General features: G+C 34.0%; 1 protein-coding gene across 2 annotated transcripts; it reads left to right on the forward strand.

Moving 5' to 3' along the window:
• Positions 1 to 1,018: 1,018 nt before the first annotated feature.
• LOC121368034 (4-hydroxybenzoate polyprenyltransferase, mitochondrial-like) lies at positions 1,019 to 17,687 on the forward strand. 2 transcript variants are annotated; one of them, XM_041492547.1, is made up of 8 exons: positions 1,019 to 1,123; positions 2,133 to 2,717; positions 3,090 to 3,256; positions 3,507 to 3,628; positions 4,463 to 4,548; positions 6,580 to 6,710; positions 16,311 to 16,499; positions 17,356 to 17,687. In XM_041492547.1, exons 2-8 carry the CDS (start codon positions 2,201 to 2,203, stop codon positions 17,530 to 17,532), a joined length of 1,389 nt encoding a protein of 462 aa, XP_041348481.1. In that variant the 5' UTR covers positions 1,019 to 1,123; positions 2,133 to 2,200; the 3' UTR covers positions 17,533 to 17,687. The 2 variants fall into 2 exon arrangements, with proteins under 2 accessions (XP_041348481.1, XP_041348480.1); XM_041492546.1 differs by lacking the exon at positions 6,580 to 6,710 and adding an exon at positions 12,375 to 12,508.
• Positions 17,688 to 18,251: the final 564 nt, after the last annotated feature.

Consider the following 18,251-nt stretch of genomic DNA (forward strand, 5'->3'; position numbering starts at 1 on the left):
GTCTAGCAGAGCCAAGAGAGCTTTGTGAATTAGGCCCCAGGATCTGACCAGTACCCAGATGATCAGCCAAGAGCTAAGAAATTAGGCCTACGTGTAGCAATCGCCAGATACTTCAGCACTGAATGACCTTAACTGCAGCAGCAACGTCTTAATGGAATGTGTTCTTTACCAATGAATCCAGGCCAGATTCCAGTGTAGGATAATAGTTCGCCCAGCCGACAGCGTTTCCACCTCCTGCCTGTACATGGTTGCCACCCAAGTCCATGTACAGAAAGAACTCCCAGCTTGTGTGTCTTATATCTTTGGCTGTTCTGCCATTTATGAACGAGCGTCAAAATAATAGTCACACTAATTCTCTAAAACTACCAACAATATCGATACCATCTAACTAATTGGGTTAATTACTCCATGCATTGGCTTTCTATAATTCAAGTGTTACTCCAGCTGTTTCAGACCCTGGTCAAAAGTTAATGTTCAGACGGCTGTCTCCGTCACAGTGATCATTAAAAATTATATTGATTAAAAGTATCAAATTTTATTTCCATCCGACACAAAAATATAATTTCCATCCGACTCCAAAGCTAAAATGCCTATAGAACATAAAGTGTTAATCGGAGAAGTAAGTTAGCTAATCTAGATTTCAAACATGTTTCTTGGTTATTAAACAATATTGGTTAGTCAAAGTTCGTTCATATACTTATGATAGAATGTTGCATTGATTCTGTTAAGTTGGCATCCTTGATTTCTATCAATGTCCGACACCAAAACTAAACTTCACTAAGTCAAAATGGGTTACGGAATTTGTTATGCATGGTATTGATGCAGCTCTTCCTGCCTCATACAAATCTCTAATACTTTACTTCCTAATGTGAATGACTTAAAAGGAATACAAGGCCAAAGTTTTAAATTTCATCAGACACCAAAATGAGTATTTTGAAATATGCCCATTTTAAAAAATTGCCAAATTTTGCGTTACGTGCCCCTTCATAACGTCCGTCTTTTGGCGTAGACCCTCAGATAAAAGGAGCAGATAACTCTTTTTCGACCTTGAAAAGATTGGACGCTGTTTCCGCGTGATCGGTGGTTGGATCTAACAGCTATTAACTCTTTAGACATGCAGAAGGCAACATAATTTTTATGCATTATATTAATTTCGTATTTTGTTAGATAGAATACAGCTACCGAAAATAGAGTAGAACTCTGTAATAGCTTGCTACTGATAAAAAAAAATATGTAGCATAGAATTGTGTATTATCGAGGTAGGCATACTTACAACTGACCGTGATGTCTAATGATGGGCAATTGTCCGCCTCGTTCAGTTCAAATCCAATCACTTCCAACTAGATATATATATATATATATATATATATGAATTAATCTTTCAGTTAGAATTGATAAGAGTTAATGGTTACAGATACTATACATGGTATACAAGTGATGATTGGTGTGGGTTTTTTTTTAATTTTAGTGATAAAGAAACTATAGGGCCAGTTCCATATTACATAACAGAAATTATATACTTTTAATCTATAAAATGCTCTTCAAGTTTAAATAACAATACAAATGCCACTTACCAGCACATGTCATAAACATTTATAGTAATGTCAAATGCAAATAAATTCCACTGGATCACAGCTTATATATATATACATGTATATATATAAATCCTCGATCAAAAGTTGGAGGTAAAATTTCATATGGAAAGTAATAAGTCGGTCAAACAGTCTTTAATAAAAGTGTGTATCTACCATTAATTTATATTAATACTATAAGATGTCACCGCATGAAGTTAACGTCATGACGTTGAACATCCCTGTTCATTATCAGTTTGTTAAAATTGTCTGAAGGCCTAAATATAATAACTGCTCTTGGGCAACCATATATGCAATGCTCCAGTTGGATTGAATCATGCCTATTGCATGTTGGTACTAAAGAATCTAATTATGTGTACACAATTTATTCTTATAGTCTGTAATGAAATCAAAACTAGCTGGTGCACATCACAGTCGCAAAAGGGCTGTGCCCTTGGATAACTTATTTTGAGGGATATTATGTACAGGATAATGCATTTACATGTATGGGCAGAATATTTTTTGAGGTACATGTATTTCACGCATTTATTTTTGTTTCAGAATCATCACTGAGCAGCTGTGGAGTCAGCCTGTGGTCATCCAGCACTAAAATTACAAACTTACCAATCATGTTGGTGAAAAGTTGCAGAATTGTTTCCTGTTCAAAACCATGTCATCTTTCACTGAAATACTTATCTGCCCTCTCCTCCAACAGAAGGAGCAAACACCCATCAACATTATACAGAAAAGATAACAACCTGCCTGCTGTTACAGAGACATCCAGTCTCGATACGGGTACAGGCACATGTTTGGGAATTGTACATCAAATGAAAAATGAACCTGGCATAGTTTACACAGGTATTTATTCAGAAAAAGTAACTCCGTCCATACCTACAGTCTCAAAATGTGGATTGAGACCTCTGTATGATTCGACATCTTCATTAGACAGCTATAATGGTGTTCCTCACTGTCGATTTTATCATTCGCTTGGAAAGAAAATGTTGATGGGTCATCCGCTGTTATCTACTGAGGTCTTTCAGCGTGACGGTTCGAAGAAACTGAGCATGTCACTGAAGTCTATTCTAGATGCGTCTCCACCCTCGATACAGCCATATTTGAAACTAATTCGCTTTGATAAGCCCATCGGTAAGTTTGTATTGTGGGTAGCATGTTGGTGTTCTAGTTGGTGAATACATAAATGTTAATATGAGAGGGGAGTACATATTTGAGAATAAAATGGTTGCTTTTAACATCCCTTTCTTTTCTTTGTAGCAGCGGGACGTAGCTATTTCTCATTTCAGCCATTGCACCACAACTGTTATATCAAAAGCCAGCATGTTTTTTGCTGTAATCATTTTGTTAATTGCAGGGGTTGCACATGATGGCTTAACCATTTTCTCTATTAAGCTGAGATTGTTGAATAGAGGCAGTTCTATTGGCAAAATTTGAAGCTACCTGTATGGTGGTAATGAGACCTGTATTCAAATCCTTTATATAATATACATTGTTTTATTTCAGGATCATATCTTCTGTTCTGGCCATGTGCGTGGAGTATTGGGATAGCTGCGGATCCTGGCCACTTGCCAGACTTGTACATGCTGATGCTGTTTGCTGCTGGAGCATTCTTTATGCGTGGATCGGGCTGCATAATCAATGACATGTGGGATAAAGACTTTGACAAAAAAGTTAGTTTCTATCATAGGTTTCGTTAAAGTATAAAATATTTCTTACTATTTTGAGCTGCTTTTTTTCACCGTTAACTGAGAAATCATTTACCTTTCCCATCAGTTGTCAAGTTGGACATATTTAAAGTGTTTTTTGGTCACATTAGCTCAAAATTAATTCTATGCAAAAAAAAAAAAAGAGGGAAAAAAAAGAAATTATTTTGAAAACTTGGGTGACATCTTTTAATATTCCTGATACCTGTAATTTCAGGTGGAGAGAACTAAGCTGCGACCTCTCGCCTCCGGAGAGATCACGCACTTCCAAGCGTTGGTTTTCCTGGGATCCCAGCTGGGTCTGGCTCTTGCCATACTACTTCAACTCAATACCTACAGGTAAGAGGCTTGGGCATGTTTTTCAAGTTTGTGATTCCTTTGTGTTTCAGGAATGTCCCTTTAATATTGCTGATTGTATTTCAAACAAATTAACGTTTAGAGCAATCCTTTTAGGTATTTATGGATATGTTATTTGGTTTTATTACCTCAGAGTTCACTCATAGTCGTAGAAATTAAAATAATATTTTCTTACAGAGAAATGATCATTTAAGGATTGTCTGTTACTTCTTTTATGTTCATTGCAATATGAACAAAAAAAAGTCATCCACAAACTTTGTGAATCGGTAAACCCATTCTTACATAAGTTTGCGGATGATTTGTTTTGTTCATACTCAGACGAACATAAAAGAAATAACAGACAATACTTATAATTAAATTAGACTCATACTTGTAATAATAACAACACTTCATACTTTATTTTGAATTATTTTTGGTCCATAAACAATAGCACTCAATAAGACAACATGCCCACATAAAATGACATCATCAGGTATGATGGTTTCCCAGACAACGTAATTTTTACGTTCATGAATAGAGAAATAACAAACTCCCGTTGCTGCGTCTGGACCAATGGGATGACGTTATGTTGCAATGAATGTAACGGAAATTTAATTATCCATGATGTAATGTAAATATTGGACGATTTGGTATTTAACAACCAATGACCTTGTTTGTACTAAATATGACTTAACACCATTTGGCAAACACACAAATTAATATTATGTAGTTTAAAGCTTGGGACACGTAATAATTAATTTACTCAGAACATAAATTTGGTAATAACAGGTAACATGTTTATTAATTGTCTATATAATAATAATGTTGAATTTTCAGTATTCTGCTGGGAGCTTCTTCAATGGGTTTAGTGATAGCTTATCCTCTCGCTAAGAGATTTACGAACTGGCCACAAGTCATGCTAGGTTGGTATAAAGTTATTTGGTTAACATTGGTAAGCATAAGGATTCATTTTCATTAAAAATAGTTTAAGCCAGACATATTTGAATTTCGTGCTGCAGTTAAATTTTATATGTTGCTGTAAAACTGAAGTTGTTAAATTAATTATAACTAACTGTAAATAAGTTTCAGAAACTTTCTCATGTAATCTCATCTGTGCTTCAAACCATGTGTTTTGTTCACATTTTTAATTTTGCTTTTAATAGTTAAAATATTATTTAGTTGGAATATGAAATTTGAAAGGATGACAGTCAAAGGCCTTAAGACACAGCTATAAATTTTTATTTTTTAATTACTAGTATTTGTATATAAATTAGAATTTTCTTACTTCATTTGCCAATTACAGCTTGAATTAATCTTTCCTAGTGAATGCTATTCACTTGATTTTTTTGTTATTGATATGATATATATTTTGTAGCGCCATACCCGTGTGTGTAATAATTAGTGGACAAAGTGTGTTAAGGCCTGTGGTTTGAGCACTCACTTTAGGCATGAAGTCCAGGGCCCGGTAACACAAAGCACTCATAACACTTACGTCATACGTATGCCACACATTATGTATGGTGTACATCTGACGTGTTACCAGGCCTTGATTCTTTGATCAGTATCCTTCAGTGGATATATTGAGTTATTTTCCATTTAAGCCAGTGACTAGTACATACAGGCATTTGTATGTGTTGTCCTGTTTTGCGAAATTGTATTTCAAAGACACCTGCAGCTATGCAGATTGAAGATTGAGTAGCTAATTTGACAGCAATTGATTTGTTCTTTAACCTTGTAAAAAATGTTAAAACAATTACCATATGTTTGACTAACAGCCACTGTTTAAACTGTATGCTCAGGTGTCATTAAAGAAACATTTCCATTTTTCACATTGTTGTACTAAGCTGTACATGTATATATCACATAGCCCAATTGTTTACTTGAACAATTGTTCTGTTCATGTATTAGTTACACAACTTTAAATTCAAGCAGTCATATGGTGGCCTGTTATAAGTTGCAAGCTTCAAGATCACTAAACCTTTATTTGTGTATTACACAAATTTTGGATAGATTTTTTTAACATTTTGATTGTCAATAAGTATACAGTCAGTTACTAATAGGTAAAAATTGTGTGAACCAATTTCCAGTTACCTAACATTTAGAAATATTGTTCTCTGCTATCACTAAGCCATTTACTATTACTGAGCTGTTTGTTTTCAGTAGAGTGAGTGTAGGCATTAGGCATCAGTTTTCAGCGACAATTGCTGAACTCCACCGTGCCTACCTTTCATAATTAAAAGAGTGGTGGATCAAACTACCTCAGTGGACCCATTCTCTGGTTGCAGGGCGGGACGTAGCCCAGTGGTAAAGCGTGCGGTCGGTCTGGGGTTGATCCCTGTCGATGGGCCATTGGTCTATTTCTCGTTCCAGCCATTGCACCACGACTGGCATATCAAAGGCCGCGGTATGTACTACCCTGTCTGTGGGATGATGCATGTAAAAGATCCCTTGCTGCTAATTGAAAAGAGTAGCCTATGAAGTGGCAACAGCGGGTTTCCTCTCAATATCTGTGTGGTCCTTGACCATATGTCTGACACTATATAACCGTAAATAAAATGTGTTGAGTGCGTCGTTAAATAAAATATTTCCTTCCATTCTCTGATTGGGTTTTTTCCCCCCGTCCCAGCCAGTGCTCCACGATTAGTATATCATAGGCTGTGGTATGTGTTGTCATGTCGGTGAGAAACTGCATATAAAAGATCCTTAGCTGCAAACGGGAAAAATGTTGCAGGTTTCCACTAAGACTATGTCAAAACGTTTGACACCCAATAGCCGATGATTGATATATTAGTGTGCTCTAGTGATGTTGTTAAACAACGAACTAACATTTATTAAATAACCTATTTCCAAAGATAATGAACACATAGATTTCCAATCTGTTTCTTACATAGCCAATTCGTTAATTATGATTGCTGTTCATGTCGTCAAGAGAACAGAGGTGACTTTTCTTTCAGGTGTAACTCTGAACTGGGGCGTCCTGCTGTCCTGGTCGGCTCTGAAGGGAAGTCTCGACTGCACCGTGCTCCCCTTGTACTTGGCCTGCGTCGTCTACACTATTTTCTATGACTCTATTTACTCGCACCAGGTACACAAGACGTTTTCACATAGCGGCAAGGTTTTGGTCATTGTTGTGACTAAACGTAGACCATCCGGTATCAGGAAGGGGTTCGAAACGACTTGCAGTTACGGAGGTCGACAGATATTGACAAACCATAAAAAAAATGAAACAGAAACTGGAAAAAGAGAGAGAATAACCATATTTTGAAACTTTTGCCGTATTAACTGATAATGCTTTAATATTATTTATGAATGAAGTACACTGTATATATAAATTGGTATGAAAACAAAATATTGCGGCGCTATGTACATGTACATATCCTGATGCTTTCATCCCTTAATCCATCTTTCCATTAACACTTGCTTGCTGTGTTATGTAGCTCATGTAGGCAGTATAGCACATAACAGTGACTAATTCCTGCTTCATCGGCTTGGTTTACCTGTATTTTTTGTATTTGTACATGTATTTTGTTATTTTTACCTGTTGGCCATTATTAATCCAGTCTTAATCATTTTTGGTACATTTATAAACTTGCATGCAGCACAGCATGTTACAGTTCCCGTTTTTAATATTCAAGTTCATCTTTTCTGAATTATTATTATTATTATTTTTTAATTCACCAATATATATCCTGTTGTTTTGGTCTTAAATAGTTTTATAAACTGAAAGACATGCACTAGGATGACAGTGTTAAACAACTAAATTAGTTAATAACTTGGTTTTAAGCACTTGTATAGACCTACATGTATCAATTAAAATGACAATTGTTAATATATGTGAAAAAGACAAACTATTACAGCAAGCTATTCTACCAGCCATGTTGATTTTTCTGTTAGAAGTGTCATGATAATTTGAGAAATCATTTTTACTCAAACAGTTTACTTTATGTTTGAATTAGTGTATATAACTTATGAGAAAAAAATTACCTATAAAGTCAGACTTAATATCACTGGCATGCTTGTTCTGTCATATATGTACAACTAATATATAGAGGATTCATCACAAGTATTTTTTTAATGTGGAAAATATCAACCGAGTCTATGTTAATCGGTATTTGTCGAGGCTCTGCCGAGACAAATACCGATTAACTAGACGAGGTTAATATTTTACCTATTAAAAAACACGAGTAGCGAATTCTATTTATCCTATAACACTTCTAAAATAACATTTTAATTAATTTTTCAGTAAATCACAGTCGCCACCATTGATAATATGATGTCATCACGATTAGCACAGATTAGTTTGACGTCACGCATTTTAAACAAATCTTTGAAAACGTTACACTCTGGTACACTGGTCTTGTTGACTTGTAAGCAAATGACCCATTCACAGCAACACATTAACTGAGACCTTGCAAATTTGCATACCATTATTAACCAGGTTAATAAAGTAAATTATCACATGGGTTTATGACATGGATATCATGGGTAAGTTATAGGATATACTGTGTTAATACTGTATATTTTAATCTCACTTGCAACAAGTATGTTAGATCTTGAAAAGTCATCTGATAGGAGCATGAAATGCATGTTGAATATTTATAGTCTTAAATATATTCATGAAAATGGTACTGCTATTTCCATGTACAAGTTGAACATCACATCACGTAACAAAGCATCTGCATTTTGTTCTCTTTGGCAGCAACACAGAGTTTTGTTCTTTTTAAACGTAAACATTTTGCAAGACTATTGCTGTTCACTTCAGAAAGACTGTGCATCAAGTCTTGCACAGTGTTTCCTTCTCTCTTTTTTTTTATCAATATTAATCTATTTAACCCAGTTTCTAATGCTTGACCTAGAGAAAGGGTATTTCATTAGGAATGCGAGATATTATTGGTATACTGACATGATTCAAGGAGTAAATAATATATTATTATGATACTCCCTACTTGTTATTTTCTGTATTTTATTTCTTTTAAACTTATTTTCGGGCTTATAGCCAATTAAGGTTCAAACACTATGTCCTGGGCACACACCTCGGCTATCAGGACAGTGGGTTAGTTGTTAGTTGGTTAGTGTTTTTTAGTGAGAGAGAATAGGGTGCAGTGGCCTTACACCTACCCATTGAGCCCTTAAGAACTTGCTCTAGGTTGGAGCTGGTACCGGGCTGCGAACTCTGTACCTACCAGCCTGTAATCCGATGGCTTAACCACTGTGCCACCGAGGCCGGTTCTGTATTTCAAGTTTGATGTCAGTCAGATAACTCTGATACCTTAGATTCGATTGGTTTTCTTACGGTGTCTGTTCACAGATGTGACAAAACGAAAGTGTCTGACATTATTAAATACGGTTTAGTATGCTGAAATGATATGTAATAAACTTCAACTTGTATAATGTATTTAAAAAAAAAATTGTTACAAGCCTTCCTTAAAATCGATTGACGCCACTGTAAATAAAATATTAATATTTATATGTATTGTGATACATGTGTATGGAAACTGTATCTTAATAAAATGTTGTACTAATATTCTCATAATACCCTTCTCCATTAACGGTACATGCAGCTGCTGTATTTTGTTTTCTTGAGAACTAAATAATGTATACACATTACTAAGAAAAACAATTTCTTTCATGTTGCATGTCATCAGCATTTAATATAAATTTGGCTTCTGTTTCATTTTTTATTTCTTGAAATTTTCAGGTTTAATAACCCAAAGTGACGCAAGTTACTTGTTTTTTAAGAATGATCTCTCCAGCATTTTTTTCTTTTAATGGGTGCTCTTTATGTCTCTGTTACAAATAATAATGTTAGTAGTCTGAAAAAGTTTGTAAATTAAAAAATAAATTAACGGACAATATTTTTATGTATCTGTTGTTTACAAAATACATGTACATGTAAGTACCATAATAAAAACATTGAGCCTAGTGTATGTCTTCCCCTTACACAACCTGCATGTTCCACATGTATAGTTTATGTTCCCTTATCGATATTGTTAATATGTGTGAAAATGTTAGCATTCCACTGTGGTGCCTTTAATATGTTGAACTCCCTATGTTCAGTTTAATTCGGGCACTTCACATACAGCACTTGTAAGCCAGGGGCCTAATTCACAAAGGTCTTTTAGGCTCTGCTAGACAACAAAGCATCCTCTTAGCAAGTCTTTTAGCATTGCACTGCGAGATCTTAAAGTTGCGAGAGTTTAGTGAATTAGATCTTATTTATTTTTAATCAAATTTTATTTTTCTTAATCCACTTATTTTTATTTTTATTTTTGTTGGCTGGCTGAAAAATATGTTGAAGTATTACATGTACATTTAGTATTGCCATCTTGCACTTTCTTTTATAATACTGGCACACAAAATGAAACCTTTTCACTCTCTCACGTTTGGCTTGTTGAGCCTTTCACAAGTAAATTATACATTCCTCGGCTTATTTCTCCTGTTACTCGACTTATACTGAATCTAAACCAGTGGGTTTATCAAAGGCTGTGATAACCTGTGTTCTGCCGTAGACAAGAAGTCAGTATGTGCCTACTACTACTACTACTACACATATTTGATGCGTTACCAATGTGCTGGGGTATCTTTAAACGTTAATTCATAATTGATTCACACATTCAGTTGGTATAAGAAGAGACAGTTGATTAGAATTAATGCTATAACTGTACTGTATTGTGCAGTAAGGTACCATCCTATGCTGTACTGTACTGTCCTGTTATGATATATAGATTTTCCTTTTATAAAACCCCAGGAAAGTTAAACACCTCATAATGTTGAAAGGCATGGTGGCACTTGCACCCCACGGAAATGAAAAGTTTGTCTATACTAACATTTCCTTTATCATAATCTTGTCTGCTCTGTTGTATTCTACTCTTGTAAGGTTGAAGATGGACAATTCACACACCATTGTTTTGGCTTTGTACACAATAATAAATATAGCTTATCCAATGGTAATTGTTTTTACTCTTACGTTTGACAAATGATACTTTTGTTTTCATTCACCTTTTTAATTTGATATCCAATATGGCTAATGATTAATAAGTAAGTGTGCTTTTGTGGTGTCATTAAACAACAAAAAAACTATAATCGTTTTAAATTTAAACATAATATTTCGTCTCCCAATAATTATACAAAATAAAAACATACTGACATGTAAATTGCATTGTCTTCTCAATGTACAGAACTCAGAACTATTTTGACAGGTGTGAAAGCAGATAGACCGTTAGGTTTTTGTTAATGTGGCAAAGCATGATTGATGTAATAACATACCTGTAGCTGGTTTGTTTTAATTGATTGCAATTGAAATTGATTTAAATCAATTTGCATCACCCTTCAATAACAGTAAACTTGGTGCATGGTGCTTCCGTTATCTGAACACCTGGAAACTTTGAATGCAAAATTGCTTCTGAAATTATTTTGTTTGAAGATAATTAATGCATGTAACCATGTCTAAAGAAAACATTGTAATTTTAAAAACATTTTGAACCATTTACGAAATATGGATATGAAATGAAATTAAGATATGTTTTATTTAAATGATATACGAAGCCAAAACAGTGGTTAGGAAATTGTCTGTGCTAATTTTATTCAAATAATATTAAAAGATGGAATTCACATTAATACATGTACCTTTTGATAATGAGAAATTAATCTGTTGCCTTAACCTACATGTACATGTAGTCAAATCATGTAACTCTCATACTAGTCTCACCCTCCATAGACCAACACAGCATCTTATATAAATTTGAAAATAGAAGGTCCAAAATTGACATGAATGGGTACTTAATGTCATGGTTTTGCCAGTGAGATTCTGTTCTAAGACATCAAAATTAATTATATTTTATGGAACAGTACAGCACCAGCCTAAAAACATCTCAAGCGATCATTTGGGCTGCAGCTGGTTTTTCGAGAAAACACAGCCAACAAATTTAAACTATCTGCTTAAAACAGGAATTATGAGGAGCTATTATAGTAGAAATATGTCTGTAACCAATGATACGTTCATACATAAAATATTCTTGCTGCAGTGAAGTTTCATTACATCTGAAAAAATGGGTCGATATTATATTTTCAATTAAAACGTAAAGGTTAGGGTTAGCTTAAAATACTCAGAATAAATATTCTGGGTACCTAAGTACCTTATATTGTTGGATATAACATGCAGAGGAACAACTTTCCAGACAGACACAACATACTATGATATATACACCCCTGACACTTGCACTTTTGAAGTATGTCACATCTAGTACACAGGTCATGTTAATATATTTAGTTTTCATTAGACGTACTAGTTCTGGTTTCAAGGTGATAAGACTGCCATATACTTTATAGTGATGGATAGATGCAAGTTGACTGGATGTTTTGAAGTATTTTTCTTGATTGACAGCAGATATAGATTTTGATTACATGCATGAGGCATATTCATAAGATGCATGTGATATAGATTTTGGGTCTTGATATATATTGTCTACATTTCTTGAAATTTTGAGAAAAAGGTACAATGGATATGTTTTCTTTTGGGTTGATAAAATTAATGTGTGTCAAAAAAAGAAAGAACTAGAAGACAACGAGAAGTATTGTCCTTTCTTGTTGACCCTTGGATATTATAAAATTATTTGGCTACTTGCTTGAATGTGACAGAGACATAAAGCTATTATTTAAAAAAAAAAGAAGATGCTGTTTGAGAGATTTCTTAATAGTGTTTCTTGTTGAAAATTTTATTACAATGCTTTTCTGGTTGCTGTGCATATAGGTCTGACGTTCAACTATGGGGCTATTCTCGGGTTCTCTGCTGTCAAGGGACATACCGACTGGCTACTAATTTTGCCATTGTATGCAGGGTGTATAGCATGGACTCTAATTTATGACACCATCTATGCTCACCAAGTGAGTAAAAAAACTACATTTTAGTTGTTTGTTCTTTTTTCAAATGCCAATTGCCATACCTGCTTATAGAAAGCATGGGGAATTCCTGCCATCCCCTAAAAAAAAAAAAAAAAAATAATGTATGACAACAACTGATTCAGTTCAGAATCTCAGATTTGCTGTATGCTCAACAAATTGTCTGTTATTTGAAGTGTTTGTTCAGTTGTCAGGTCCGATTACTGTACTGTACTTGCTTATTAGAAAGCATGATGGGTAATCCTTTCACCTATAGATTAAAACAAATTTAGATAGGCCTATCCTGGATTTAGTAAATTAAAATGTTAAAGATTAAGCCCAGATTGACTACATGTATGCGAATCTTTGGTAAGTAAATATATATATATTTACTTACCAAAGATTCGCATAGTTGTTCTGGGCTTAATCTTTAATATATATACACACACACACAGGGTATATATATATATATATATACAGGGTATATATATAGTAAATATTGATTTTGGGTGAGATTCTCTGGTTAGTTGAAGGCTACCTGATTTGTATTAATTTCAACTCATTTTCATGATTATATCTAATTAAGGTTCAAGCATGCTGTCCTGGGCACACACCTCAGCTATCTGGGCTGTCTGTCCAGGACACTGGGTTAGTTGTTAATTGTTAGTGGATAATGAAAGCGAAGAGGATGTAGTGGCCTTACCCACTGAGTCATAAAAACTTGCTGCTCTGGGTTGCAGCCGGTACCATGCTGTGAACCCTGTACCTACCAGCCTTACGTCCAATGGCTTAACCACGATGCCACCTGAAGCTCCAGGAGTACAAAATGTATGAACCAGGATTAACCCGGGTGTGACTTACATGTACATGTAGTACCATTATGATAGCATTCTGTGTGCTTAAGACAGAGTTCTGGGTCTCTGAATAGCTTATTTTCCTTCTACTGTAAATTTGGCTGTGGTCCCCATGACTGCCTAGGACCGGTGTTGATATAGACCTACCCAACTGTTCAATTTGTGAGGTGTGAGCAATTCTTACAGTTATTAATTTTATTAACCTTGCATCTTGAATTTATATGTATTCACTGATATACACATGTATATGTTTTATACAATTGAATTTGACATTACCAACTAATAATCCATTTTTCTTTACTAAAACAGTGGCGGCGCAGACGGTGTGGCCATGGCCGTACCACTTTACAAAGAGGTACGGCATGGCTGTAACACTTGTGTGTGTGTTTGTGTTATATTTGCTATATCTGTGAAAATGTCCTTACCAGTAATTTGAAAGTCGAGTCTGGCAACCATGAGCCATATCACTATTTTTTACACTGTGCCGCCCCTGTAAAATCTCTTGTTATTAAATCCCTCCCCTCAAAAATACCACTCACCCCACCCATTATATAGTATGCTTAGCTCAGTAATTTATTCCTTGCAACCCTTATACAGTTTATATGTTTGAAATAAAATTATTTACACAATAGATTAATGGAAAATGATGGTGATATACTGTACACAAATTTAATTCAATAATTTGCTTCTCTCCACTTTATAAAAAAGCAAAAAACACCAAGCAATAGTGCATTTGAGAAATGTTAACAAACAACCAAAATATATTTTTGATAACGTTTTTCCACCATGTACATGTAGGCTAATTAAAAGAAGAGCTCTCTTATTTGATGTGCTCCACTGGCAGAACATAGTATTGCAGAGATGAAAACGTCCAGATTGTTCTAAAAGTCTGTTTTAGTGCCACCCAAAAAATTATTTTTGTTTTCCTGTCCTTTAAAGAAACTGTCCTGAGTTTGCTGCCATTGTCACATATTCCCAACTAGTAGAGCCGTTTATATGCTCATCTTTGACAGATCGCATTATGGTATGATGTTGTTCTTCCGTACGTCCATTCATTCATCTGTCCATCCATCCATAAATGTTTTGTTTCCGAAACATAGCTTTCTTATCAATTCATACAGGATCATCAAACCTTGCATGCAAATACAACTTGGGATGGTGGTGGGCTGTGTACCATAACTAGGTCACTGCGACCTACTTTTGTTAATGACTACTCAGGTACTCTTGTTAATGACTACTCAGGTACTCTTGTTAATGACTACTTTCTTGTTTAGAATATCAGTATCTGAATATTCCATGTGTTTCTATTTGTTCTAATGTTTGTAGTAAACCAAAGTAGATTTTATATCCCGATTCCCAGTAACTTCTTTCTTAGGACAAAATTTAGATTAGAAGTTTAAGCTGCTACATACAGGATGATCAGAAACACTCTGGATATAAGAGACACTGATGTTCTAAGCAAAAACATTTATATACTGATGGAAAGAAATAAAGGATCACACAGATAGCAACAAGAAAAATGACTGCATCAAAAATCAATTGATATTGTCAGAAGTTGACTGGGAATATATAGGCAGCACATTCAACACTACAGACATTCAATCACACATTACAACTTAATTGGTATGAAATACAGACATTACTATGCTAGTAGTGAATTAAATTTGGTCTACATTTCGATGTGTTCCCTTATTTCTTTCTGTCAGTATATATAAAGTGTAATTTTAGTTGTTAAAAGGGCCTTATTAGTCGGGCAATTCTAACAATGGCAGCCCCTCCTGTCCCGGAATTGGTCACTGGCGAAGTCAGAGGCTAAGTCCGGGGTTGGCATGCCTGAACCTCTGTGGATATGGGCACGTAAATAAGAGTACCCATTTCCATTCCCAACAATGGCAGCAGATTCAGGAGAGCCCCTTGAATGAAAGGCTGGCAGTAATTCTCTCATTTGGAAGACCCAGCAAAATGTTCCTAGATGTTTTTTGTTTATGGTTGTTTTCATCTCTGGTATAATCACAACCTTTGATATCACACTGATCACAGAATGTAGTCAGAATTTTACAAAATAATCTCTTTACTGTTAGCTCTAATCAGTGAGGAAGAGTTGTTGCCTTTGCTTTACACATGTAATCAGCAATAAATTGCTTGGAGTAGGAATTTTAATTGTGAAATGTTACAGCCAATATTGTACCATTAACCGACTTACAAATGTACAATTTTTTATGTTGGTGTCGATACTGTTTAGAGGAAACTGCTTTAGGTTCAATGATGTAACTTTTAGACTTTTAAACAAATAAATCAAGAACACACTGAATTTTACCGTAGTGCTATTTACTTCATTAAATACAAATTTCAGAAAAATATTGTGAGAAAGAACTGAAAGAGCTTACAAATTGTAAGTTTTCACCATGTTTGTATTGTGGATTTCAAAAAGAACTAGTTCGAACAATATTGTTCAATATTTTTATACAAGGGTGTAAATAAATTACCTTTTTTCGGTAACCTGAGAATCAAATATAAAAATGTAAAATTTTAAATTATTTAAAACTTTTGATAGTGTACACTTGACAGTAATGGTTTAACATAATTTTATTTTTAAAAATATTTTTTTAGTAACATGCGAATCCAATATTTTAAGGAAAGATTTGAAATTATTTTAAAACTTCTGTTGCTGTACATTTGACAGTGAGGGTTTAATATTATTTTATTTATCTATTTATTTATCTATTTATCTATTTATTTATATTTAATTTATTTATTTATTTATTTATTTATTTGTTTAATTTAATTTATTTATTATTATTTGTTTTAATTTATTTATTTATTATTTGTTTTAATTTATTTTATTTATTTATTTATTTATAATATTTATTTGTTTTAATTATTTATAATATTTATTCATATATCTATTTATAATATTTATTAATTTTATTTATTTATTTATTTATTTGCCTTAGGATAAGTATGATGACATGCTTATTGGTGTGAAGTCCTCAGCCCTGGCTCTCGGTGACAAGACGAAGCCCGTCCTCACGGTGTTTGCCAGCATCATGATTGGTGGGCTGTCTCTGACGGGCTATCTCAGCGATCAGACCTGGCCATTCTATGCTGCTGTCGCCACCACGGCAGCACACTTGTCTCACCAGGTATACCTGTTAGTTTCTAGAAGATTGTGAGCTTCAAATACAGGTAGATTAATATATGTATATATTAAAAAATGTTTGCTGTACTGTGTTTAAAAAGAAGTGCTTGGTAACAATATATTCATATTTAATGGCCCCCTTACCTTTTGAAATGCTTCAACCTGGTTTATGTTTTTGTATATAAAGTGTAGCATAAAGCAGTGTATTAATTGCTGTAGTTGTATTTTTGGGGTTGGAGGTGGTCTTAATAGATTTTCTAAATATTGCCCCCTAATTGGTACATGTGTATATCTCTCGACGTTTATGTTGTTTCCTTTAAAAACAGAAAAAATAATTAATGAATATTAACAACAAAAGTTTTCCAATTAAGAAGATGCAAACATATTGTTTATTCAAGGACCGAATCCCACTGAATATTGTCAGTGTTGAGGTTTGAAATGAAAAGTTCTTTAAACACTACATGTGTCTTTGAAAGACTATTGCTTAAGAAAGGATGTTTATAGTTGACAGCTGGTGATTTTTCGCTGCCTATTTGATAAAGGTATAGAATTACAAACAATACATGCTGACCAGGCAGCCTAATGTAGTTTTACATAATGTTTGCATGTTAATAACTTTGCAATATGCATTCAAAAGCTCCTCGCCGATTGGTTTTTATTAGCTAGCAATTACATGTACTGTATGGTGTTAATATTTAAGATCAACTATTGAAATTGTGTCACTGTTAGAGTTCATTGTTTAGGTCACACGACATTCATGCCACACAGTACTAGCCATGTATTCATCATTTCCGTCTGTTGAATCTATTCTTAATGACATCACTGTTAAATACTCATCTCACTGGTTTGTTTCGTTTCAGCTCTACACTGTAAATCTGGATGATGCTGATGACTGTGCCACCAAATTCCGATCTAATATCCATGTTGGTATGCTGATGTTCCTAGGTGTTGTCCTTGGAACACTCATGAAGAATCCCGCAAATACAGTCAAACCCGACATCAATGAAGAGGATAAGACCGAAAAACTAAAAATCTAAAACCACTTTATTATTATTTTGACAGTTTATTTTTAACTATAGAACCAATACATTGTATCTAAAACCACCTAACTATATTGACAATTTCTCTTTCATGTTGAAGCTACATTGTTAAGAAGTCTTGTTATGGTGTATATAAATATTGTATTTTGTAATTGTTGGCGTTTTATTTTGTTTCTTACATTTATTTGTTGGGACAGCTTTAGAATATAACCCAGAGGATGACTTCATTTTCCCCAATATACTGTTATCTAACACAATAGCAAATTTGTCATTCAGATATTCAGAAGTATTCAATTTATATTTTAATATGGGTTTTAAATGTTTTCATTTTTCACTGATGGCCACGTTACCCATTAACGGTAATATGGCTATCAGTGAAAAATTAAAACATTTATGCCAAATGCCAGCTAAATAGACACTGGCTCATGTAATTTTTTAAGTAATGTTTGAGATAATATGCATCTTCATCGGTCATCCTATTTGCAATATTTCTTTTTTCTAGTGTTAATTTTAAATGTCTTTATAACATTCATTCCTCTCTTTTTTCAACGTTTAGCTTTTCAAGTTTAGGCAGAAAAAGAACAAATGAAACAAAAACTAAAAAGAAAGAAACAAATTGATGCTAGAATTATTTATTTATTTAACCATATACAGTAATATACATACACAGTTGTTTGTATATGGACAAGGCAAGTATGTATACGTTCACACATCTT

The sequence above is a fragment of the Gigantopelta aegis genome, chromosome 3, assembly GCF_016097555.1.
Source record: "Gigantopelta aegis isolate Gae_Host chromosome 3, Gae_host_genome, whole genome shotgun sequence".
In the NCBI taxonomy this organism is placed as follows: domain Eukaryota; kingdom Metazoa; phylum Mollusca; class Gastropoda; order Neomphalida; family Peltospiridae; genus Gigantopelta; species Gigantopelta aegis.